At 44.3% G+C, this 27,256-nt stretch overlaps 1 protein-coding gene across 3 annotated transcripts in view; it reads left to right on the top strand.

The window, feature by feature from the left end:
• The window catches only part of UTP4 (UTP4 small subunit processome component), an 881,210-nt gene that overhangs the window by 599,383 nt on the left and 254,571 nt on the right, over nt 1-27,256 (top strand). For all 3 annotated transcript variants that reach the window (XM_044082023.1, XM_044082022.1, XM_044082025.1), the window contains one exon: nt 23,265-23,387. In XM_044082023.1, the coding sequence (XP_043937958.1) occupies nt 23,265-23,387 (123 nt within the window). The remainder of the gene's footprint in view (nt 1-23,264; nt 23,388-27,256) is intronic.

Genomic DNA, 27,256 nt, shown 5'->3' with positions numbered 1-27,256 from the left:
TAAACATCCCAGACTGTCCACACTTGGTAATATCTTCTGTTGCCCTTCGTCCAGCTCTTTCCTGAGGATTTCAGATTTATTCATAGATATTACAAGGCCATCTAGTCTCATGAACATTCTTGCCTTGCTAAAATCTTCCCTCAGGCCACACCTTCCTTCTCCAAGAGGGTCACATCAGTTAATCCCAGAGTAAAATTGTGGATGCCCATCCTGTCATCTAGGTTATATTTAATGAAAGATGGTGACCCTTGGTTTGGGCAAGCTGGTCTGAAGTGCATGTCTGGGTTCCTTAGGTCTAGTTGTTTCCAGCATTCTGGCTCTCCCTTACATAGAAGCAGTAATGGGGTGGTGTCCTCTGGAGCAGCTGGTCTGCACTCCCACTAGGGGCTCAAATATCCTTGACGTAGTACTCAGAAAATTGTGGTAATTGCACTTCCCCCAGCGTAATGTCCTCATTGTTAAGATCAGATCATAAATCATGACTCTGAAATAAATAACAGTAGAACTCCCTTCAAACCCTAAAACTCTAAAGAATTTTTCAAAGGCAAATTACTTCCTATTAAGTGATTGCATAGGTAATTTTAAAGCTCCCTCTAACCCTGAAGACATGAAAGCCTATGCAGAAGTATGTATGAATGGCCCTGCACAACCACTTAAACAACTACATAGAAATGGCTATACCTGACCGAACTAAACCCAGGTCTAGCCAGAAAAACAAGTCACCCTGGTGGACCCTTGTCATAAATAGACTATACAACAGAATGAAGACATTCTTGTCTAGAAGCAAGTTGGAGGGTTCATAACCGAGAAAAAATCCCTCATTAGTTTCAACAGGGGAAATCAGGAAACTAGTCAAGTCCTCAAAAGCTAAATATGAGACTAAAGTAGCCTCCCAAGCAAAGGATAACTCACAAAACATTTTTTAGTTATGTCAGAAATCTTAAGGGAAACACTCAACAACATGCTGAGTTGTCTATAGATGGCACTACCTATACTCGGCCAGAAGAAATAGCAAACCTGCTGTCAGATGTATTCTGCTCAAATTTCACCCACCTCATCACCTTTGGTCACTCCCTATAAAATAACCCCTACAATTCCTTTGCCTGTTCTCAAAAAAGAACAGATTGTCACTGCACTCTATAAAACTAGAAACACATTATCAATGGGCCCTGATGGAATCCCATGGTGCCTGTTAAATATCTTGAAACATGACCTAGAAGACCCACTCAGAACTCTGTTTAACCACAGTCTTCAGAAAGACTTTGTCCCAGTGGAGATGAGAACAGCAACATCCCTCTGTACAAGGGGGACCATCAACAGACCCAGGAAACTACTGACCAGCCTCATATGCAAAGCTGTGGAAAGCATAATCTTGGACCTGATTAAAAATGACACAGGAAATTTCCAGACTATAGACCCAGCCATTTCAACTTCTTCAAGGGAAGGTCCTGCCTCCTCAGTCTGGTGGACTTTTTTGAGATGGTCACCAAAGTCATGGGTAAGAGTACAAAGTTGCATACCACCTACCTTGACGTGTCCAAGGCATTTAATACAATACCTAACTCTGGCATTTTAGATAAACTTACTAAATTTGGCATAAACCTCTATGCCACTACACTAAATGGTTCATGGATAGAACACATTATTAGAGTGGGGGAATCCACTTCAAGTTAGAGGCTAGTTGCCAGTGGAGTACCACAGGGCTCACTGTTGGGCCCCCTCCTGTTTGGGATATATTTCTCAGATGTTTCAGGTAAAGGTAGATGGTGTTTGACTGACCAAGGGTGCTGATGACTGCAAGTTGGGGGCAATCATGGACTCCCCAAACAATGCTGATATCCTACAGAAAGGTCTGACACAGACTAATGATTGGTGTCAGAGCCATGGCCTCAAATCAAATACAAAGAAATGCATAATAATAATACCCTTTGGGAAATCAAATACCCCTGCAAATTACAGCATTGATAGCACCTTCCTACATATGGACCCAGTGGTGAGAGATATGGGTACTCGGATAGTAATCTGAACTTTGACCACCATGTGTCCGCGGTGGGGAGGAAATCCTTCTATGTATCCCAGCTTATACGTAAAAGCATGACATCTTGAAATAAGGATGTCTTAGTAACACTGTACTCGGCCCTCATCAGACCAATAATCAAGTACAATGCACCCTTTGGCATGTACCTAGCCAGACACCTGTAACAATTGGAGCATCCTCAGGTTTTTCACAAAAAAATACAGGGTATAACCATCATGTCGTATGCAGACCAATTAATGCCTTATCACTGATGCTCTTTGTGTTTCACTGTTGCAGTCATTACATTAGGGTAATCCTGCTGGCAGGTTGCCCTCAGCCGGCCTGAATTCCAAAGTCTTGGGTCCTGCGTCGGCTGCTGTCGCCCCTTCCCTGACGTCAGGGGTATAAAAGAAGTAGCCAACGCCATTTTCTTCAGTCTTTCTTGCCGCGCAGTGCCCGAAGCAGAAGCAGTTCGCAAGTGCCGGTCGGCCGACTCCTGAAATGTTCGTGTTTGAGTTTCAGAACCAAAGCCTTCAATAAAGTGAAGTACCCCGTTGGGGAAAATTTTTTCTTCCTCCAAAGTTAATAATTGTATTTCTTGTGGGAAGCAAATACCTCATAAGGATTTTCATTCTTATTGTATTCCTTGCCTAGGCCCTGATCACAACGTTTCTGGATGTCAGTTTTGTGCTAGATTTAACCAATGCACTATTAAGCATCTGTGTACTTTTGCTTTAAAGTGTTTTGGTAGCCGGTTTAATTATCTTAAAATGTCGTCGGATAGCCATCCGACTACCGGCGTTTACAAAAAACGCAAAGAAAAGGATAGAGAAAAACAACTGAGGCCCAAAACCGACGACAAAGCTTCTCCTAAGCCAGTTGCTGGTTTGCCGGTTCTCAGTGAGGCGCTTTCGCAGCCCCTGACACCCGCTACTTTAGTCGCAGGCCGCTACCGACTCCCACGTGGAGTCGGCCATGCTGCTGGATACTCAAAGTATTGGAGCCTCGGGCGCTAGTTCCTCAGGTGGGTCCGGAGCCGTACACTCGAACATCTACATTTATGGTAAGTGTACACAACTGTACTTCAGTTTCCTACTAATTACTGAGGAGGTAATCCATGCCGGATCTATAAGACAGTCTGTGACCCAACCCTGGTGGAAATGTTGCATATTTGCCTAACTTAACTGTATGAGAGGGTTACCCTCTCCAAGGATCTAAACCTGATCTCTGACGCAAATAGATCATGCTGGAAAGACGGTTATGTATCCCAGAGATTGCCCCTGCTCTGGAGTAGGCTTCCTATTCATGTGAAGCACAGCCCTTCCCTGACCATCTTCAAGTGCAACCTGGACCAGTGATTGAAAATCATAAGTTCAGACCTGGGGAGGCATTCTGTAAAAAATGTCAAACTCCTGCTTGTTGACCCTTGCTGTCCTTCCTCTAGGGGTAGAAAATTGGGTAAAAACTCTGTAAAACTGGCTAGGCTTGTAAGGGCTCTTGAGCCTTTAGGCTGGTAATCTCTTCTAAACCTATGAACATGCAGGGTGATTTATCCCACAGGTTTAAAAGGCACTGGGTTATAAACCTCTCTCTCTCTCTCCATTGTGTTTATATTTATCTGTTCATAAAGTTTTATGCCCCTTGTTCTAATATTGGACCTTTGGAGAAACAGGAGGTCCAGGACAGACATTTCCATAATGGTGCAGTAAGTGAGACTGATAGCTAAAGGCACTGAATAAAGACAGCTTCCATAGGTTCATGGATGCATCGGTGGTTACTAGGCTAACGATCACAAGAACCTTTTTAAGCCTAGCCATGCATCCCAAATATCCGACAAGTTCTGGTACCCTTGATAACCATAGCTCTGTCTCTTGAGAGTCCGACAGAAATTCTTTCCATCCGATTACTGTTGTGTGTTTAAACACCACTGTCTTTCTAGCTGCCTGCCCCTTATGTTAATTTGTCCATATATCTCATTTCCTCTCTGCTTTTACTGGCTGGTGTGAGTAAGCACAAAGTTATCATTTTGTGAAATCACTCCCCTTCAACTATCTAAATTTATTGCCCATCCTACTGTATTCCATAGTACTAGAATACAAAAGTAATCACCCCCTTTCAATCTATCTTGCTGTTTAAAAATGGGGACTCTCCACTAAAACTTAACTTTTTAGACAGGTAAAACTTAAGTTACCCACTTCCACATCTAACTCCTCTAGTGCACACTGCAGTGTTTAGGATAAAACATTTATCTGATGTTGTTAATCTTCTTCCCATTCATCACTGATGGGTTCAGTTCAGAACCCTCGGAACAGAGTCGGCCTGATATTAAACACGCGTACACCAAAAACTCTCGAGCTAAGCTGCTGCCCACAATGTTCGTCTCACAGTTACCTCAGATTTTGTTTGCAGTGCAGCCATATAACAACGTTTCACCGAGCTCTCCAGCCAAGTGTTATATTTTATAAAAAATTACTGTATTTTGAAGTTTTTTCCTGTTCTCTTTTTCTACATTCGTATCTTATATCTGTTACTATCTATACCTAGCTCTCCCACGGGTATCTCTCTCTTACCATCGTTGGTAAACACCCTTCCCTACCTTCCTATCTTATATCTGTTACTATCTATACCTAGCTCTCCCCACGGGTATCTCTCTCTTACCATCGTTGGTAAACACCCTTCCCTAACTTCCTATCTTATATCTATTACTATCTATACCTAGCTCTCCCCACGGGTATCTCTCTCTTACCATCGTTGGTAAACACCCTTCCCTACCTTCGTATCTTATATCTATTACTATCTATACCTAGCTCTCCCACGGGTATCTCTCTCTTACCATCGTTGGTAAACACCCTTCCCTAACTTCGTATCTTATATCTATTACTATCTATACCTAGCTCTCCCCACGGGTATCTCTCTCTTACCATCGTTGGTAAACACCCTTCCCTACCTTCGTATCTTATATCTGTTACTATCTATACCTAGCTCTCCCCACGGGTATCTCTCTCTTACCATCGTTGGTAAACACCCTTCCCTACCTTCGTATCTTATATCTGTTACTATCTGTACCTAGCTCTCCCCACGGGTATCTCTCTCTTACCATCGTTGGTAAACACCCTTCCCTAACTTCCTATCTTATATCTATTACTATCTATATCTAGCTCTCCCACGGGTATCTCTCTCTTACCATCGTTGGTAAACACCCTTCCCTACCTTCGTATCTTATATCTATTACTATCTATACCTAGCTCTCCCCACGGGTATCTCTCTCTTACCATCGTTGGTAAACACCATTCCCTACCTTCGTATCTTATATCTATTACTATCTATACCTAGCTCTCCCACGGGTCTCTCTCTCTTACCATCGTTGGTAAACACCCTTCCCTACCTTCGTATCTTATATCTATTACTATCTATACCTAGCTCTCCCATGGGTATCTCTCTCTTACCATCGTTGGTAAACACCCTTCCCTAACTTCCTATCTTATATCTATTACTATCTGTACCTAGCTCTCCCCACGGGTATCTCTCTCTTACCATCGTTGGTAAACACCCTTCCCTAACTTCCTATCTTATATCTATTACTATCTATACCTAGCTCTCCCACGGGTATCTCTCTCTTACCATCGTTGGTAAACACCCTTCCCTACCTTCGTATCTTATATCTATTACTGTCTGTACCTAGCTCTCCCCGCGGGTATCTCTCTCTTACCATCGTTGGTAAACACCCTTCCCTAACTTCCTATCTTATATCTATTACTATCTATACCTAGCTCTCCCACGGGTATCTCTCTCTTACCATCGTTGGTAAACACCCTTCCCTACCTTCGTATCTTATATCTATTACTATCTATACCTAGCTCTCCCACTGGTATCTCTCTCTTACCATCGTTGGTAAACACCCTTCCCTAACTTCCTATCTTATATCTATTACTATCTGTACCTAGCTCTCCCCACGGGTATCTCTCTCTTACCATCGTTGGTAAACACCCTTCCCTACCTTCCTATCTTATATCTATTACTATCTATACCTAGCTCTCCCCACGGGTATCTCTCTCTTACCATCGTTGGTAAACACCCTTCCCTACCTTCATATCTTATATCTATTACTATCTATACCTAGCTCTCCCCACGGGTATCTCTCTCTCTTGCCATCGTTGGTAAACACCCTTCCCTACCTTCCTATCTTATATCTATTACTATCTATACCTAGCTCTCCCCACGGGTATCTCTCTCTTACCATCGTTGGTGAACACCCTTCCCTACCTTCGTATCTTATATCTATTACTATCTATACCTAGCTCTCCCACGGGTATCTCTCTCTTACCATCACTGGTAAACACCCTTCCCTACCTTCGTATCTTATATCTGTTACTATCTATACCTAGCTCTCCCCACGGGTATCTCTCTCTTACCATCGTTGGTAAACACCCTTCCCTACCTTCGTATCTTATATCTGTTACTATCTATACCTAGCTTTCCCACGGGTATCTCTCTCTTACCATCGTTGGTAAACACCCTTCCCTACCTTCGTATCTTATATCTGTTACTATCTATACCTAGCTCTCCCCACGGGTATCTCTCTCTTACCATCATTGGTAAACACCATTCCCTACCTTCGTATCCTATATCTATTACTATCTACACCTAGCTCTCCCCACGGGTATCTCTCTCTTACCATCGTTGGTAAACACCATTCCCTACCTTCGTATCTTATATCTATTACTATCTATACCTAGCTCTCCCACGGGTATCTCTCTCTTACCATCGTTGGTAAACACCCTTCCCTACCTTCCTATCTTATATCTGTTACTATCTATACCTAGCTCTCCCCACGGGTATCACTCTCTTACCATCGTTGGTAAACACCCTTCCCTAACTTCCTATCTTATATCTGTTACTATCTGTACCTAGCTCTCCCACGGGTATCTCTCTCTTACCATCGTTGGTAAACACCATTCCCTACCTTCGTATCTTATATCTATTACTATCTATGCCTAGCTCTCCCACGGGTATCTCTCTCTTACCATCGTTGGTAAACACCCTTCCCTACCTTCCTATCTTATATCTGTTACTATCTATACCTAGCTCTCCCCACGGGTATCACTCTCTTACCATCGTTGGTAAACACCCTTCCCTAACTTCCTATCTTATATCTGTTACTATCTGTACCTAGCTCTCCCCACGGGTATCTCTCTCTTACCATCGTTGGTAAACACCCTTCCCTAACTTCCTATCTTATATCTGTTACTATCTATACCTAGCTCTCCCACGGGTATCTCTCTCTTACCATCGTTGGTAAACACCCTTCCCTACCTTCGTATCTTATATCTATTACTATCTATACCTAGCTCTCCCCACGGGTATCTCTCTCTTGCCATCGTTGGTAAACACCCTTCCCTACCTTCGTATCTTATATCTGTTACTATCTATACCTAGCTCTCCCCACGGGTATCATTCTCTTACCATCGTTGGTAAACACCCTTACCTACCTTCGTATCTTATATCTATTACTATCTATGCCTAGCTCTCCCACGGGTATCTCTCTCTTACCATCGTTGGTAAACACCCTTCCCTACCTTCCTATCTTATATCTGTTACTATCTATACCTAGCTCTCCCCACGGGTATCACTCTCTTACCATCGTTGGTAAACACCCTTCCCTAACTTCCTATCTTATATCTGTTACTATCTGTACCTAGCTCTCCCCACGGGTATCTCTCTCTTACCATCGTTGGTAAACACCCTTCCCTAACTTCCTATCTTATATCTATTACTATCTATACCTAGCTCTCCCACAGGTATCTCTCTCTTACCATCGTTGGTAAACACCCTTCCCTACCCTTGTGGTATTCTTATTACCATTGTTGGTATTTCTCTCTTTCCTGTCTGTATCTTTTTGGATTTGTTTGATTCTGTTTTTGAATATGTCTGATTAAAATGGGACTTCGGGGTTTAAACATTGCACTTCCTGCAATGGCAAACTCCCCATTAGTGACTTACATGATGAATTGTGTCTATTGTCTGGGGGTTCTCCACTTTTCTGTAAAACCTCGTTGCCACATTTGTCTAAGTTTCAGTCGGCGGACACTGAATGAAAGGAAAAACAAGCTTATTTTGAAAGGCCTACTATCTTAACCTTTCTCAGAGGCCCTTTCTGTGTCGGAGGTCTCAACCCCTCCATCGGACAAGAAACGTCCTCCTTCCAATCCCTCTTCACCAGCTGGGAGTAAGGCTAAGTCCCACAAGCATAAGACCCACAAGTCTTCTGTGGAGCATAAGATCACACTTTCGGCTCCAACCATTTTGGTTCCAAACACGGCTCCAGTGGCTTCTGTGGACGTTACTATGACTTCTATGTTGGCACCACCCTCAGCACCGACCTCTAAGATGCCAAGTGTGGTAGCAACTTCAGCTCCAGCATTATTGTCTTCTGCAACCTCAGCACCGATCTTGCCCCTCACCGCACTGAAGTCAGTCCCAACTACCTCCTCGGAACCGATAATGACTTCCACTCCAGCTATTTCTTCGGCTCAGAGTCCTTTCTCAGCACCGTTAGTGCCCCTACTACCTGTCTCTAATTGGAATATTCAGTGCCAATATTTCCTATACCACGGACCCAGTACTCCCCGTCATTGGACCCGTTTTCAGACCAAGCTTATAGCCCTTTTTTGGACCGACCTGACTCCCATTCCAGAGTGTCTGTAAGGTCCACCAGGAGTCTATCTGAATTGGATGTGATGCGCCTGTTCGATCAGCTGTTGACAGCCAGAGGGATTACAAATTTTCCAAAAACCCATCCCACTTCAGGTTTTGGGTCTGTTGCCCCCATGACTCCTACTTATTCTCCTCCCTTGGATCCTTTGGTTCAGAGTCCCATACTTCTGATGTCCTTGGGGGGAACCCTTTCATCAACACCGACAGTGACTCTCTATAAAGCTTTGAGGCCCCTCCTTTGGGTTATGGCTCCTTCGGAACCATCCATTCCTCAATCTCATGGTTGGGGGTGGAACATTTGGCTCCCAGTATGGTTCCAAGTTTTTTATCGATTCCCTCTTCGGATCCGGGGAGGGCACCCACCCCGATCTTGCTTTTGTAGCTCCATTCCCGGGAGCAGGCTGCGTGGAGCAGGGTGTGACCCCGGTTCCAAGATTGTCTTCCTCTGTTCTGAGCTCCCATTCCTCTTCGGGCAAATCAGCTTTCTGGGTGAAGGAGAAGGTGCTTGCTTCTGGAAGCGCTCCTCCTACGTCAGATCTTCCCTCTGTTCCCCCTGAGCTACAGCTATCATGGGCCACCTCCCCAAGACACTGAGAGCACAAGCCTCAGGAAACCCCTGTCCAGGGTAATCTTTCTTCAGAGTCTTCTTCAAATGTTCCCACTGAAGAACCCCCTCAGAAGAAAGTGTGTAAGAGGAAACACCTGGACTCCCCGGAAGAGTCCCTCACTGAGGATACAGATTACGATGATGGGGAAAGGATCCCCACAGTCACTCCCTGACTGTCTCCTTTGGAGACAGCCTGGAAATATTGAAGCAGAGGGGGGGACTGGAAGCCCTCCAATCCTTCCTCGGAAGAGTCCGTTTTCCTGCAGGCTTTCTGCTCTCGGCCTTCTGCTTCTTGGGTGACCCCATCTGCCAATGAGTTAGTGCAGCTCAGCATGCGTGGAAGATCTCTGATTCCATTTAAACCATTTCCTGGAGACCGGACATGATTCTTTCCCCACCAGAGGAGCAGCCCCATTGGTCAAGAGGCTTGCCAGTAGACGCTATGGTGGTGGCAGCAGCCACAAAAAAGGACATTGCGGAGGAAAGTCCTACTGTCCCACTCACCCAATAGAGAGTCCTGGGCAGTAGACAGATTAGGGAAGTGAGCCTTTGCTTCAGTGACTTTTGCAATCAGGTCTCTGAATTACTTGGCACATTTTACGAGGCTCCAAAGGGATCTCATCTCCGAACTCTCTGGAGCCCTCGCTGGTCAAGTTTCTGACGGGACACACGACAAAGTTGCTTCTCAGCTTGCAGCCCTAGAGTCTATCTCCAACTTTTGCATGAGGTTGCTGTCCCACACAACCAAAGGGGTTGCTAGAGCTGCGGGTGCAGGAGTTGTTATGAGACGCCACACCTGGATGCGCATTTGTGACCTCACGGACTACTCCAAGTCTTCCTTCTTGAATGCCCCTATCGAACCATCCGCTTTGTTCGGTTCTAAAGTGGACATGCTAGCCAGGTGAGAACAAGACAGGAAGACCTTGTCTGCTGTTGGCCTACATTTTTCCATACCTCAGCACTCTTTCTCCAGGAACCAGAGGAGTGGAAAAATATGGTACAAAAAATTTCAAGGCCTTTTCCGAAGTCCACGTGGTGAAGATTCCCCCAGAGGCAGAGGGGATTCCAATAATGGAAGACGCCCCTTTGGGGCAGAGGGGATCCCTGAAACCAGGACTCCAGGGATTCTTTCTCCAGATGACCCTATCAGCGCTGCTGAAGCGCTTGCCTGATTGCTTTCCTATGGAAGCAGTCGGGGCTCGTTTTTCTCTGCATCAAACTGCCTGGCACTCTATTACAAACAATCGGTGGGTGCAGAGAATAATTTCCAGAAGCTATTGCATCCCTCTAATGTCTTGCCCAAGACCTTCAAAATGCCTTCCTGATGTTCCACCCAGTCAAAGGGAAGAGGCAAGCTTCAGAGATAAGAAAACTGTGTCAAAAACGAGTCATCCAACCAGTCCCTCCAGACCAGCATGGATCAGGTTTCTACTCAAAATTCTTTTTAGTGCCAAAAAAGTCCAGGGACCGGAGACCCATTCTGGATGTCAGCCAACTAAACAAATCAGTAGTCCAAACCAAATTCTGCATGGTCATGATACAATCCATTCTCCCTTTTCTTTAGGAGGGTGTGTGGATGTGCTCGATAGACCTCTGGGACGCGTATTGCCACATCAAAATGGACAAGCATTCCAGGAGTCTCCTTTGCTTCCGGCTGGGAGCCTGTCATTACCAATTCAGAGCCCTGCCATTCGGTCTCTCGACGGCCCCAAGAGTGTTCACGAAATGCCTAGCAGTGGTAACAGCTCATCTGACACTTCAGGGATTCCAGGTGTTTCCATATTTAGACGATTGGCTCCTCTGCCCCCACCAAGCACTTACTGATCATGGCCCTCCACTACTGGCAGAGTTTCTAGGCATTGCAGTACACCGGGAGAAATCCAATCTTTGTCCTACCCAGCAATTGGAATTTATAGGAGCAGTATTCAATACTCAAACCAGCCAGGTCTCTCTCCCGCCTCACAGATTTCAGAGGTTAAAATTACAAGTGAAAGTGATACTCTGTCAAAGGAAGATGTCAGCAAGGGAAGTTCTACAGACTCTAGGGTCTATGGCGGCAGCCATCCTGATCATTCCCCTGGCAAGATTGCATATGAGACTGTTACAATGGCTTCTTTTGTCCTAGTGGCTGTCCAATCTTCATCCTCTAAACTCACAGGTCCTCATCACCAATTCTTGCAAGCAATATCTTCTTTGGTGGATGAGAACAGATGAAACTCTTTGGTGTCGCCCCTTCCAGACTCCTCAATTCAGCGCCACGGTGACCATGGACGCTTCCCTGATAGGGTGGGGGTACCAATTTCAGGGAAAGACCGTCCAAGGCACGTGGTTCGGCTTGGAAGCCAAATTGCATATCAAAATCCTGGGGTTGAGAGCGGTGCTGTTGGCGTTGCAGGCACTTTATTCGCTCCTTCCATCGGACCGATTGCAATCAGGTCAGACAGTATGTCTGGTATATAAACAAGGAGGGACCAAATCCTACCCCCCTGTGTCGAGAGGCCATGAGAATTTGGCATTGAGCGGTAGCTTCCAACCACTTTCTTATAGCAACGCATATCCCGGGGAGCTCCAACGTGATTGCAGACAGGCTGAACAGATGCATCCTACTTCCATACGAGAGGTCTCTCAACCTGAACGTGACGGCAGAAAGTTTCAGCCGTGGGGGTCAGCCTTGCTCCGATCTTTTCGCTTCCCCTTCAAACAACAAATGCAACAGCTTCTTTGCCCTCTTTCTCCCAGACGGGGAATCACCGAGAGACACTTTGACTCGCGATTCACCCGCGGGTCTCCTCTATGCTTATCCTCCAATACCTCTGATTCCCCTATTTCTAAAGAAAGCAATTCTGTTGAGATGCAAAGTGATCCTCATTTCTCCTTTTTGGCCTTGGCAGGTATGGTTCCCCTTCCTCCGGCCTCACCTTTTGCAACCTCCATGGATCCTGGACACTCACCAGGACCTAATCTCTCACTCCCAAGGGTTGACTCCCTCAAATGTGTCCACTCTCAAGCTGACAGCTTGGTTTCTCCACTTCAGTTAGTCTCCAGGCAGGAAACCCTATTCTCACCTGTTCGCAATATTATTCTGGCATCCCATAAACCATCCACCAGGAAACTCTACAGAGATAAATGGAAAAGGTTCACCATTTGGCCTAATAATCAGATGCTACACCCTTTCAACTCCTACAGCTGTTATACTTCAATACCTTTCTGAGTTGTTTGACGATGGGTCATCAGCTTCTACTATTAGAGTCCACTTAGCAGCGATCTCCAACTTTCATAATGGCTCAGATAGCGTTCATTTTATCTCCTCCCACCTTTGCAAGACCTTTCTCAGGGGAGGCCAGTAGAGACGTGGAATCTCTCTCTGGTATTACAGTCTCTCTCTACACCCCTTTTTGAGCTTGCTGCGACATGTGACCTTAAATTTCTTTCATGGAAATCTCTGTTTTTGGCAGCAGTCACTTCAGCCAGATGGATATCTGAGTTACAAGCCTTATGCATCGAGTCCGTATCTAATCTTCCATAAAGACATTACAAATTGGATTTGGTCTCCAAGGGAAGAGCGGCCTTCGGCTCAATGGTTCTCAGGAATGTTCTTCCATAAGGGCCACCTCGGTTTTCAAATAGCTTGGGATTCTGTCCCATCAGTGATGAATGGAAAGAAGATTAACAACATCAGATAAAGAAGTTCTCTCTTACCGTAATGTTCCATCTGTGCTGTTCATCTTCTTCCGGTCATCACACCCTCCCTCCGTCCCCCACCAAAGGCTCCTGGTGGATCTTCTGGGTCCTTGTGGTGTTTCAGTGTTTCTGCGCAGAAATGGCCTCTGTTTTTCTTCTATATGTTGCATGCAACCTCGATCAGAGGTATCTGGGAGAAGGGCATTGTGGGTAGCAGCTTAGCTCGAGAGTTTTTGGTGTACACAAGCTTGGTATTAGGCCGACTTGGTTCTGAGGGCTCGGAACCGAACCAATCAGTGATGACTGGAATAAGATCAACAACACAGATGGAATGTTATGGTAAGACATAACTTCTGATTTTCATCATACCTTTCAGCATCCATTGCAAGACCACCAGTTATTGTACAGCTCACATTCTGCCTCTCAGTAGTCATCTTGGGATTAGTGCTTCTGTTTTCTCCTGGTGAGAGAAGGAGTGCAGTTACATTATTTCCTGGTGACTGTTGATCATCAGAAAGCTTAGTAATTGCTTTATAGGTGACAGCTTAGAATCTGTGCTTATATTCTGATCCTGCTGAGAGTAGGAGCAGAGTGCATTGATTCCTGACTCTTTCTGGTTAGAGAGTGAGTGTCTTTGCTTAACATACCTGATTAGTCTGGTTGCTATTCGAGGCATCTACCAGAAAAAGGCTACAAGCCTGCAGACCCTTGCATCATCTGGGACAAGACTGGATCACCAAACAGGTCGTGGCCTGCTTCTCTTCTTGGGATGGGTGCTAAAACTAGCTAGTTGTAGCTAGAACTAGCCAGTTTTTTTTTAGTTTCAGCAATCAAAACTGTTTCCTTGTGCTCAGAACTCATTGTTAGCACTAAATAAACTACAAATTACTACAGCACTCTACTTTCCTCACTTATCAAGAGAAAAACTGTTCTTAGTACTTAAATTAATAAGCACCTATCCAGGCATGTCCATGTGTCAGCTCCCGGTGTTTTCTCCTGTCCACCTGATTAATCTGGTCATCTTGGGGCAATGTAGCAATTGCCTCATATACACTGACAACCCTCTCCTCCTACCACCCAACACTGCAACCTGTGAGAGATGCACTTATATGGCCAGACTGGAAGCCAAGCTCTCTCCAGCCAAGACTGGAGTAGACAGTCAAGAGGAGAAGGTTAACACCTGCACCGCACCACACTCAGCACATACTCCTTCAAAACCTACACTACCAAAACCCACACATAGAAACACAAAGCGCATACCCACATTCACGGAGGCTCTCAATAAAAATCTGCCCAAGCAACAGAGACCTCCCAAGCTGAAACGCAGACAACCACCCCCCAACACTACCCAAATGACACACAGCCCACAAAATAAGTGTACCAGTCAACCTCAGCCCATAAGGCAAACCAACGTACCCAAAACACCAGTCATAGGTGACTCTATAATCAGGCACACTAAAGTCCCACTCACCAGGCTAAACAAGGAGAAAGTTATTGTCAGCTGCCTGTCTGGTGCCAGGATCCGCCACACAACACATGCACTCAGGTCACTGCACAAGTACAAATACGACTCTGCCATTGTCCATATTGGTGTGAATGACCTGAGACGTACCTCCCTGGACTACATGAAAAGAGACATGGAGGAGCTCTTGTAGCCCAGGCAGGTATGACCCTAGCCCTGAGTAGCATCTTGCCATTGCCCAGAATGATACCACAGTACAAGGGCAAAATGATTGACTTCAACTTCATAGCCACACGCTCCAGGGATCTAAACCTTGTCATCACAATAAACAAAACATGCTGGAGGGATAGGTTCCTGACCGAAAGACTCCCCAGACTCTGGGATGGACTGCCCATGCATGTCAAGCAAGAGCACCTCTTTGGGCCCTCTTCAAAAGGAACCTTGACGATTGGGTGGGAGAAAGGAAATTCACCCAGGGGATAACATCAGTCGCCCTGCTAGACAGGGGTCCAGGGAAGTAAGTAGTGTGGGAAGAAATAGCCAGGGAATTGTTATGGCTAGGCTTGTATAGACCCTAGGGCCGATAGCCTAGTACCAACTTATGAACAATTGGCTAAACTTCTGGTGTTATTCTAAGGGGATCCAGTATCTGTCTGCCTGGGCCGACATGGTCGGCAGACCACGATGCTTTGCCAGAGATGGTCTGCACCTGTCGCCCCTGCGATTCTAGATACTGGCTAAGGCTCTTGCCGTGCCTGTAGTGCCTTTTTTAGGCAAGGTTCAAATGCCAAATTTACCACCGTAACAGGTATAAGCAAGCAAACTCTGAGGGTAATGCTACTCTGCGCTAGAAGTATCAACCTCAAAATGCACTCACTCGAGACGCTCCTTAAAATGGAGAACATCGACATCTGTGCAGTGACGAAGACGTGGTTCAAGGCTCCAGAGAGCACCCCTGCATTACCAGGCTATAATTCATACTACACCTTTCAGCCACCTAACCTGGACCGAAACACTAAAGGCAGAGGCGTGTCCATATTCATTAAGGATATCCACACGTCAAGGCTAGTTGCTCAACATAATGCATCCGAAATTATCCAAGTGCAGCTAACACTGGGCAAGACTGCAATCCAGGTTGTAGCTTGTTACAGATCCCCCACCATGCCCCAGGATTCCCACTCTTCATTTCTTAAGATACTGGAAAATATTAAGGTACAACCCAATGCCTTAATTATGGGTGATTTCAACTACCCCACCCTCAACTACGAAAACTGCTCATGTACCAACTCATTCGCTCAACGTTTTCTGGACTTCATAAATTCCAACGCCTTGGATCAGCTTGTCCAGGGGCAGCAGTATCATGGACCTGGTCATTACCAATGTGGGTAACCAGTGTTCCACACCAGAGGTCAGCACCTCGCTGGTCAGATCCGACCACAACCTAATCACCCTAGACATCCATATCCCACCCCACCCCCCCCCATTAAGGAAACCACCATCAAAAACTACTCTAAAGCCAACTTCATGCTTCTTAAGACAGAAGTGGCAAACTTCATGACACCATGCAGATGGAAAATAGAGGTACGACTGCTGAATCTTACACAAATGCACTGTATAAGCACATACACAAGTGCATGGATCATGCCATCCTCAACAGAACCAAAATGCTATCCTTCAAAAAAAAAAAAAAAAGCCAATCTGGTGGTCCCCTGTCATAAACTCTACAACAGAAGGAAGAAACTGTTGCAAAAAAGAGTAAAATCCCAAGATTGGAGGAACTACCTGATCAGCCTCAGCAAAAAGCTGAGATCCCTCATAAAATCCTCCAAAGCTAGTTATGAAAATAAAATCGCCACTGATTCCAAAGACAACCACAAAGCATTCTACAGCTATGTCAAGAATCTCAATGGCAACACTCAGATCTGCTCTGAGCTACAGCACAATGGTACTAAATATACAGAACCAACTGATATTGCCAACATCCTGGCAGGTAGGTTCGGTGCTAACTTTCCCCCCTCTCACCCTCCAAAGGGCCTATCTTAATACCAGAAGAATGCAAAGCCCCTGTAATCACAGATGAACAAGTAAAGACTGCACTCTCCAAAGCCAAGAACACAGCATCCATGGGACCAGACAACATCCCAGGCTGTGTATTGCACGAACTACAGAATGAACTGGCACCCCACTTAAGTGCCATGTTTAGTCATAGCCTCACCTCAGGCTATGTGCCTACTGAATGGCGCACAGTGACGGTTATCCCACTCCACAAAGTGGGTGCCACCACGGACTCTGGAAACTACTGCCCCATTAGCCTGACGAGCCTGGTCTGCAAGGCCATGGAACGTATCATCTTGGAGCTTATAAACAAACACATAGGTACCTCCAAACCCTGGACCCCACTTAGTTTGGTTTGTAAAAGGCAGATTATGTCTACTAAACCTGATTGACTTCTCTGAAGCAGTCAACAGAGCCGTAGATGAGGGCAAGGTAGTGCACACAGCCTATCTTGACCTCGCCAAGGCTTTCAATACCACCCCCCACTCTGGAAGTATAAATAAACTCCCTAAACTGGACATAAATCCCTGTGTCACAAGATGGGTGGACAACTGGATCACTGACACAACCCACACAGTAAAAGTAACCGACTCCAAGTCTGACTTCAGACCAGTGATGAGTGGAGTACCACAGGGTTCGGTCCTGGGTCCTCTCCTGTTCAGCATGTTATTCTCTGAAGTGCAGGCCAACACAGAAGGTCTTTGGCTTACCAAGTTCGCAGATGACTGCAAACTGGGAGCCATAATAGAATCACCTAATGATGTAGACATCCTACAAAAGGGCTTCACAGAGACAGGTGGTTGGGGTCAAAGTCATGTCCTCAAGCTCAATGCCAAGAAGTGCATTGTCATCCCCTTTGGGAAAAACATGGTACCCATGAACTACCACATAGGCAGTAGCTCACTAAACACTGAAAGTATGATGAGACCTAGGGACACAGGTGAACAGTAGTCTCTCCTTTGATAACCACATTGCCACAGTAGTCAGGAAATCCTTGTACGTGGCACACCTCATCACAAAAGGGTTCTCCTGTAGAAAAAAGGAGGTCATTGTTCCTCTCTACTCATCCCGCATCAGACCCATTATAGAGTACAGTGCCCCATTTGGCTTGTATCTCACAAGACACCTACAGCAATTGGAAAGGCCACAGCAATACCTCACTAAGAGGATTACTGGCCTCAAACAGATGCCTTACGCAGACCATCTAAAAAAACTCCAGCTCTACTCTGTCTCATATCGCCTACTCAGAAGTGAACTCTGCCTAGCATACAAAGCTATGTCAAACCCAGAGCTGTTGGACATGCTACACTTGGAAATCCCAATCTCTGCGAACCACACGCTCCAGGGACCTAAACCTTGTCACCACAATAAACAGAACATGCTGGAGGGATAGATTCTTGTCCCAGAGACTTCCCATACTCTGGAACAAACTACCCATTCATGTCAAGCAAAGCTCCTCATTGGCCCTCTCTAAGAAAATTCTTGACAACTGGATGGGAAATAGAAAATTCACCCCAAGGATCACTTCTGCGGCACTGCTCGACAGGGGCACAGGAAAATAATTTTCTTGGGTGGCGAAAGCCAGGGAACCTTTTTGCCTAGGCTCGTATAGGCCTCTGGGCTGATAGCCTAGTACCTACCTATGAACTAGAAGTGTAAGCTTGGGGCTGGGAGATGAACCATTTACTGGTTACCTGTCTCCATTAGAGACATAGGTGCCAAACCAGGGATGAATTTCCGGTTTCCCATCCAGTTGTCCAAGTTGCACTTGAATTGAGTTAGGGAGGAACTCTGCTTCACATGGATAAGGTGAACCATAGACTGGGTAGTTTCTGGGATATATACCTATCTCTCCAGCAGGTCCTAGTTATATCACAGGCAAGGTTTAAGTCTTTAGAATGGGTAATTCTGGTGCTGGTTGTTTTGTGGATATGCAGAAAGCCCGTCAGAGTGGGGTCTGACAATGCCAGGTATGTCAGGCATCGATCTCCCCTCAAAATTTGTAGGAGACAGAATACAGGGATAGGACCTTGAGGCGGTCTGCATAAGACATTTTGCTTGCACCCTCTATTCTTTTAATGAGGAACCTCTCTGGATGTTCCAGTTGTTGGGTATGCCTAGTTAGGTACATACCAAAGGGGGCATTGTACTCAATGGTAGGTCTGATGAATGCCGAATACAGTGGAACAATGACTTCCTTGGACTTGGATGCCATACCTTTGTTTATAAGTTGCGCATCACAAAATGATTTCCTCACCACTGTAGACACGTGATGGTCAAAAGTTAGATTATTATCTATGGGTGTCCCCAAGTCCCTGACTACTGGGTCAGCTCTAAGGGGTTCATTGTAGATGGTTTAGGTGACATAGTATGACTTGACAATGACCACCAGTTTGCAAACACCTGCAGACTCTCCTGATAATAACTTTTTTTTAGTTAGGAGCCTTTGAGGTCTTTCTAATTGTTCAATATTTTTAGTGAGATACATCCCAAGGAGACATTACACTCTGGAATTGGCTTGAGTAATGCAGAATATAAAAGAATGATTTCTTCTTTAGACCGTGAAAGATATTCCTTTGCCAGTAAGCTGGGCTAAATAAAATGATTTCCTAGAAATAGTCGTTACATGATGGTTGAAAGAGAGGGAGCTATCTACCAAAGTACCCAAGTCCTTAACTACATTTTCAGTTTGTAGAGGTTTGTTGTCTAGACAGTATGGTGAGAGGAGAGGTTACCTACCACAAGTGATGATGCTTCCCCTTTTTATCATGTAGTTTGAGCCCATTTTTAGTGCACTGAATTTACTTGGGTAAGTTCATTGTAGATGATTTAGGTGTCATAGTAGGACTACACAATGACTACCAGTTTACAAACACCTGCAGACTCTGTTAGCCATGGGTTTTGGCTGTCTACTTTGAGATCTGAGAAGTAAAAAACAAAAAAAAGAGGGTCCCAGCACCGAGCCTTGAGGGACGGCACTGGTCACTTTCATACTTTCTGTTGAGGACCTGCAACTCGCACTGTAAGGGTTCTGTCTTTCAGCTAGTTTGCTGTCTATATTATATTTAAAGCATTTAGCTTTTCTGTGATGCCAGCATGCAGAATGGTGTCAAAGGAATTTAGCCAGGTCAAGATATGCCACGTACACTGCATGGTCACAATGGACAGCCTCCATAAACTTTTCTGAAGAAATTTATCAGACTAAAAAGAAAGGGTCTACCCTTCACAAAGCCAAAACCATTGCAGATTGAGGCTTTTAAGGCTAATAGGTCTGTAATTACTTGGGTCAGTTGTAAGGTTATCCTTCTGCAGGGGCTTCACCACTACTATGGGAGGTAGGGTTTATTAAGTTAGAGTGGCATGTGGTGAGGCATGGTTTATTAATTTATGATGATATGTAACAAGGGCATTGACTTGTGAGGCATGGTTTATTAATTTGTAGGGATATGTAGAGAGGGTGTATCTATGACTTGAGGCCTAATATCTCTGAGCAGCAGGTCTTAAATGCATTCTCCAAGGCCAAAAGCACAGCCTTTATGGAACCAGACAACATCCCGGGCTGTGTTTTACATGGGTTAAAACAGGAATTGGCATCACCATTGAGCACACTTTTCAGTCACAGCCTAAGCACTGGCTTCATCCCAGCAGAATGGAAAACAGCTACAGCCATCCCTTTGCACAAAGGGGGATGCATCCATGGACCCCAGGAACTATAGTCCCATTAATTAGCCTGACCAGGCTTATCTGGAAGGCCATGGAACGAATCATCTTGGACCTTATTAACATAGATATAGAAAATCTCCAAATGGTTGACCCCACCCATTTTGGCTTTGTCAAGGGGAGATCATGCCTGTTAAATTTGATGGGCTTCTTCAAGAGAGTTACCAAAGCCCTAGACGAGGGCAGATTTGTGTATGTGGCCTACCTAGACCTAGCCAAAGCCTTTGACACAGTCCCTCATTTAGGCATCATTGATAAACTTACCCAGCTGGGTAACAACCCATATATTGGCTGGTGGGTTGCAAACTGGCTCACTGATAGAGCTCATATGGTCAAAATAGGGGACTTCACCTCCTCCAGCAGACCCATAACCAGTGCTGTTCAACAGGGATCGGTTCTGGGACCCCTACTGTTCAGAATCTACTTATCCAAAGTACAGGCTAAAACTAAAGGACTGTGGCTGACCAAGTTTGCTGATGACTGCAACCTGAGAGAGGTCATTGAAACCCCTAGCGATGTCAACATCCTGCAAGAAGGTCTTACGCAGACTAATGACTGATGCCAAAGTCATGGTCTTAAACTTAATGAAAAAACTGTATTATTAACCCTTTTAGCAAGGGTGATCCTGAAAACTACCACATCAATAGCAATACCCTACGAACACAATCAGTGGTGAGAGATGTGGGCATACAGGTTGACAGCAACCTTAACTTTGATCACCATGTCTCCACAGTGGTAAGAAGGGCATTTTGTAATGTTAATCTCATAACGAAGGTCATTGCTTCCAGAAAAAGAGGTTATAACCCCCCCCTGTACTCTTTCCTCATCAGGCCAATAATAGAGTACAGTGCTCCCTTTGGTATGTTCCTTTCTGCTCCCTTTGGTATGTTCCTTTCTGCTCCCTTTGGTATGTTCCTTTCTGCTCCCTTTGGTATGTTCCTTTCTGCTCCCTTTGGTATGTTCCTTTCTGCTCCCTTTGGTATGTTCCTTTCTGCTCCCTTTGGTATGTTCCTTTCCAAACACCTGCAGCAATTGAAGAGACAGCAAAGGTTCCTTACAAAGAAAATTCAGTGTCTCCAAGAACTGTCTTATGCGGACAGACTGAAATCATTGTCACTTTACTCTGTGTCATACAGACTGCTTAGAGGCAACCTGTGCCTTGCATATAGAACAATCTCTGACCCAGCTGTAATGGAAATGCTGCACATTTGCTAGTCAAATGGGACATGGGTCACTCTCTCAAAGGACCATAACCTGGTATGTGACATCAACAGAACTTGCTGGACAGACAGGTGTGTCTCTCAGAGGTTGCCCCACCTTTGGAACAAGCTTCCTATTCATGTCAAACAAAGTCCATCATGGGCCCTATTTAAGTGCAATTTGGACAATTTAATGGATAACCGGAAATTCACTTTGGGGGTTCCACCTGTACCTCTCTTGGATAGGGGCAGTTAGGTGTTGAGTTTAGTGTCTGCTTGAACCAGACACCCTTCGGAACACTGGTTGAACTTGGCTAGGCTTGTAAGGACCCTGGGGCCATTAGCCTAGTAACCTGCTATAATCCCATGGTTTATTAATTTGCAGTGATATGTAGTGAAGGTGTGTCCATGTCTTGTGAGGCAGAGTTTAAGTGACAGTGGTTTGTGGAGAAGGCATTTCCATGAGTTGTGAAGCTTTGTATTTTAGTCCTGTTTGCAGGTGTATCCATGCCTTATGAGGCAGTGACGAATCTTTCTGTAGATGTATGCCTTTGGATTGTATTATCAGGTCTTTCTGTGAGTTGTGATTCAGTGTGACATTTTAAATATGTTAGCAGGCTTCTGTAGGTTATGAAGTAATGTAATTTTAATCCGTTTGGCACATCTCTGATCTTGTTGGCAGACCTTTTATTTGGGTGGCATCTTTACAATTCTTTTAGCAGACGTGTTCTTGAGTTTTGAGATAATGATGTCATTTCAATCTCAAAATTGTGGTCTTCTATGTGATATAACCAGTTAGTGTGTGGGATCCTTTGCCAAATGCATGCACAGTGTATGAGGTGGTATTACCCTTTGATGTTGTTGACAGATGTTTTATTGAGTTTGAGAGATGTTTTCATTCCTTTGTCAGGGCTCAGCTGTGAACTGAGACAGTATGCCTTCTTATCTTTCTGTTAAGACCTAGCTGTATTGTTCATTACTTCTATTCCCAAAGAAGAAATGTGGCTATTGAGAAAGAACCATGAGACAAAGGCGGGTCTGTTTATCAATGGCTGCATGATGCATGGAACCTTGTAGTGTGCATGCTACTAGGAGCAGAGTATTCATCCTCCGGTTCAGCTAGGTACCCTCCTTTTATGTCCAAGCGCAGACTGGGGTGCAATACAGTGGGTAGCAGCAACCTGTCCTTTTCAGCTTTGAGGTTTCAGAAGTTTGCTTTTTCACATTGCGTGTCACCTCGCTGTTCTGCTGAAAAACTTTTAGGCTCTTTTATTCTTCCACCTCAGTTTTGTATACCAAAGGAAGTTGCCCCTTGTACTCTAACCACTCTGACCCCAACAGTCTTGTGTCACCAGCCACTGGTCATTATTGTTGTTTCACTGGAAGGCTTTACTACTGAAAGCCATCTTTAATTCATTGTCACCTACAGCTGTGATCTAGCCACATACAGCTTCATATCTGTGGCGCTACTTGTGTGAGCAGACTTGGTTTAGGGGAGTCTGTGTTCTTGTTGGGTAGACCACACATGGTTCTGTTTGTTTCAGTACTGCTTAAAATGTGTTGAATTCACAGTATTCAGTTAATTAGCATGAATATTGTTTAAACTCTTGATCAAGTTTGTCTGACTTGGAACTTCACAGAATTTGCTGTTCAGTCTGTCAGGTCACCGGAATTTGGTACTACATTAACCGACTGATGGCAGGTGTAAATGAGTGCAGGTGAGCCTGTATCATTAGTGAAAGGTTTCTAATGTGAATATGTGTCACTAGTGAAACACTTGTCGCATGTTCTTTTCTTTGCTGTTTTCAGGGTCATGATCACATCTGCTGTAGTGCTGTCTCACCTTGCGGTGAATGGATCGCCTACGCCACAGTTTCCAGGCTTTGTCTGTATCGAGTAGAGTATGAAGGTGATACTGTCAATGTTAACAAGGTAAGTTGACGTTTTTTGGCAGTAAGGTCTTCCTTTGTGTGAGGAGCTTGGATAAGTGCGATGTGGTTTAGTTTGATGATGATGATAATCATATTGACTGGTTTCAATTCCTGAACAAGTTAACTGGCTCTGTTCTCTGCAAAGTCATCTCATTTCTATATATAGGGTCCTCCTTTGTGAACAGTTGAAGCAGGTTAAAAGCTTCTCTTCAGAAGTCATAGACGTGGCTGAAGTGTGATCCCTTTGGCAGCATTGACTTCATTTGGCCTTTGTTTTATCATTTAACTTTAGTGCCTAAAGTCAGATGAAGATTTGTGTTTGCCAAGACCCCCTTCTCTTGTATTATGCATCAGCATGTACCATATCACAGACTCTGGCCAGTGTCCATTAACATGCATCAGCACATACCATGTCACAGACTCTGGCCAGTGTCCATTAACATGCATCAGCACATACCATGTCACAGACTCTGGCCAGTGTCCGTTAACATGCATCAGCATATACCATGTCACGGACTCTGGCCGGTGTCCATTAACATGCATCAGCACATACCATGTCATAGACTCTGGCCAGTGTCCGTTAACATGCATCAGCACATACCATGTCACAGACTCTGGCCAGTGTCCGTTAACATGCATCAGCATATACCATGTCACAGACTCTGGCCAGTGTCCGTTAACATGCATCAGCACATACCATGTCACAGACTCTGGCCAGTGTCCGTTAACATGCATCAGCATATACCATGTCACGGACTCTGGCCGGTGTCCATTAACATGCATCAGCACATACCATGTCATAGACTCTGGCCAGTGTCCGTTAACATGCATCAGCACATACCATGTCACAGACTCTGGCCAGTGTCTGTTAACATGCATCAGCATATACCATGTCACAGACTCTGGCCAGTGTTATTTAACATGCATCAGCATATAACATGTCACAGACTCTGGCCAGTGTCCTTTAACATACATCAGCATATACCATGTCACAGACTCTGGCCAGTGTCCGTTAACATGCATCAGCACATACCATGTCACAGACTCTGGCCAGTGTCCGTTAACATGCATCAGCACATACCATGTCACAGACTCTGGCCAGTGTCCGTTAACATACATCAGCACATACCATGTCACAGACTCTGGCCAGTGTCCGTTAACATGCATCAGCACATACCATGTCACAGACTCTGGCCAGTGTCCGTTAACATGCATCAGCACATACCATGTCACAGACTCTGGCCAGTGTCCGTTAACATGCATCAGCACATACCATGTCACAGACTCTGGCCAGTGTCCGTTAACATGCATCAGCACATACCATGTCACAGACTCTGGCCAGTGTCCGTTAACATGCATCAGCACATACCATGTCACAGACTCTGGCCAGTGTCCATTAGGTCTGCTGTTGCTTTTCCTTAATGAACTAATTGAAGAGAAGCCACATTAACCAAGTCTTCACCATTTTTCCCATAGACACTGATTTCCTTTGGTTATGTCATTGGGAGTTTAAGTTGCTAATGTTAGAATTTTATAGGTTCATAGTTTGGTACTAGGCTATTGACCCTAGCGGCCTATACAAGGTTAGCCATAATAATTCCCTGGCTGTTTCTTCCCACACTATCTACTCCCTATGGAAGCTTTGCTCTAACAATGTACTTAAGCAATGAAGCCTTACATTGGATTTGTTAAGGCATTACCTTTTATGTAAGTAAAACATGGCTGTTGTAAAACTGCATATTGTGATCAGTACTGGAGATTTGTGCAGCTATTTTATACTTGTCTTCTAATTTTGCACCAGTGAATTTGATGATAATTTTCCAGTGGTTTATTAAGCAGACATCTTGAACTCTGAATACTTTTGATTTTACATGTTCTAGTACAGTCAGGAGTGCTTTCCTGAGCATAACATGCAGTTTTTTAGGGTCTAATTCTTGCAGTAAATGCACATAGATCATTGCAGCGTAGTAATGCTTTCAGGCATTTCTGTAGTTACCTCATACTGATGACTCTAGGCATCAAATACTGCTGGTTTATTTTTGTATTAATAATTCTAAAATAATGCTACATGCAAGGTATTAGGAGATTTCTGTATGCTTACGCAATGGCGAACACAACAATATTGATTTTTGCCCTCTGTCTAGTTCAGATAAAGACTGTATATTGTTTGTATATTCATTTGTATTGTACTAATTTTCATATTTACCTAAATATCTTGACAATCAAGTGGCACAGACAAAACTGCTTGGCCTCTTACGAATACTCACAGCTGTATAAAGAAAATGTTGTTTGCAGTAGGTTTCTTACCTGAATGGTTGCCTAGATACTCTAATCTGTTTATACAACATTACAAAATTCATATTTACTGTGGTTATTGTAAAACCTAGAACTGAATGAATGCATCCACTGTAAAGGGTTCTTTGTGCTTAATAGTTTGCCATTTATTTTTTTTCCAATAATGCTTATGATTTTAGAAATATGAAAATCTGTTTGAACTGGGAGACTATTTTTAAAAAGGCTTAGACCATGCCCACTGCAAGTTAAGAGTGCAAACTCAAAAGAGCTTCATTAGAATGAAGGGAATGTATGTTTTAATATGCTTCTCTTTACAATTTCACATGATTTAAAGGATAACAACACCCACAAACTAAAAAAAAAAAACATGTTTATTTCATCATGGTTTGGTGTTTCCTACATTTTAACACCACTCTGGGACTATATACAGGTTTTTTTAAATATTTGTGTACGTAATTTGAGTCTGACCACAGGGGGTCTAGCATCTTGAAGTGATGCTGATATGTAGTCTGCCTTAGGTATCCCAAAATGCAGTGCTTGTCTGTAAAAAAAAAAAAATTACATCACGCAGGCCTCTCTGTTCCTAAAGCTCCTGCCACTGCGTCAATTTTACATGTATACCTTGCTGTCTTTCAGTCTGTTAGTTTTAACTAACATTTCATGACGTTTTTACTGTTGTTTCTTTTTAGAGTGGCTAAATTGCAGTTTTTGTGAAGCCTGAATTGTACTACTACAACTCATCTCCCATCCCCCTTCACACCTAACTTCCGTAACTGTCAAAGTGCTAAGGGTAATTTGAGCTGTTACCTGCTGTGATTGAGAGCTCACAACAGGAAACATGACTCATGTACTGTTTCCTTGTTCTAGCCTTTACTTTCTGTATGGGTAGGGGAAGGACCGGGAGCTGTGATATCACAGCATGGGTGTTTTTTTTTAGGACGGTCGTGGTGATGTAAGTTTGGGGAGGAAATTGGCCAGAAAACTACCTGTATTAATTGGCCTTGATGAACTCAATGAATTGTAGACTGCTGCAAGCTTTTCCAGGGCGGGATAAATGTTTTTTTGAAAGTACTGTTCTAGTGGAGAGAAAGTCTATTTAAAATATTTTAAATGTGCTGCCGTTTATTCATAGCAGGGACTGTAAATAGGGAGAAAAAGGACCGGGAATTTGAGCATTTAATAACAGAATCCTGTTGTCCTTAAACCAACACTGTGGTGCATTGTTTTGTTGGTTACCTTTACTTAAAGGAAGGCGTGTTTTGTCTGTATTTACAGTAATTTTGTACTCCGTTTTACTGTTGGTTTATTTTGCTTCCTTCTGTCTGTCCAGATCTAGCACTGCATTTTAGGAGCAGGTAGCAGCAGGATTACAAGAATTTTCTTTTTAAAGGCAAGTAGAAGCTTCACAGTAATTTGTAGACCACCAGTATCTGGGTTGTTTGTCACCCCTTAGTGAGTGCAGGTTAAATTTCTCTCAATAATGCACAAACATTATGAGACTCATGAACATGTTGCAGTACATGAGTTGTGGAGCAGCGACTTGCGAAATTAGATTAACGAGGACTTGATGTCTGT

This window comes from Protopterus annectens, chromosome 8.part1 (genome assembly GCF_019279795.1).
Source record: "Protopterus annectens isolate FY-2018-M chromosome 8.part1, PAN1.0, whole genome shotgun sequence".
Taxonomy (NCBI): Eukaryota; Metazoa; Chordata; order Ceratodontiformes; family Protopteridae; genus Protopterus; species Protopterus annectens.
This window is presented reverse-complemented; position numbering and strand designations above follow the sequence as displayed.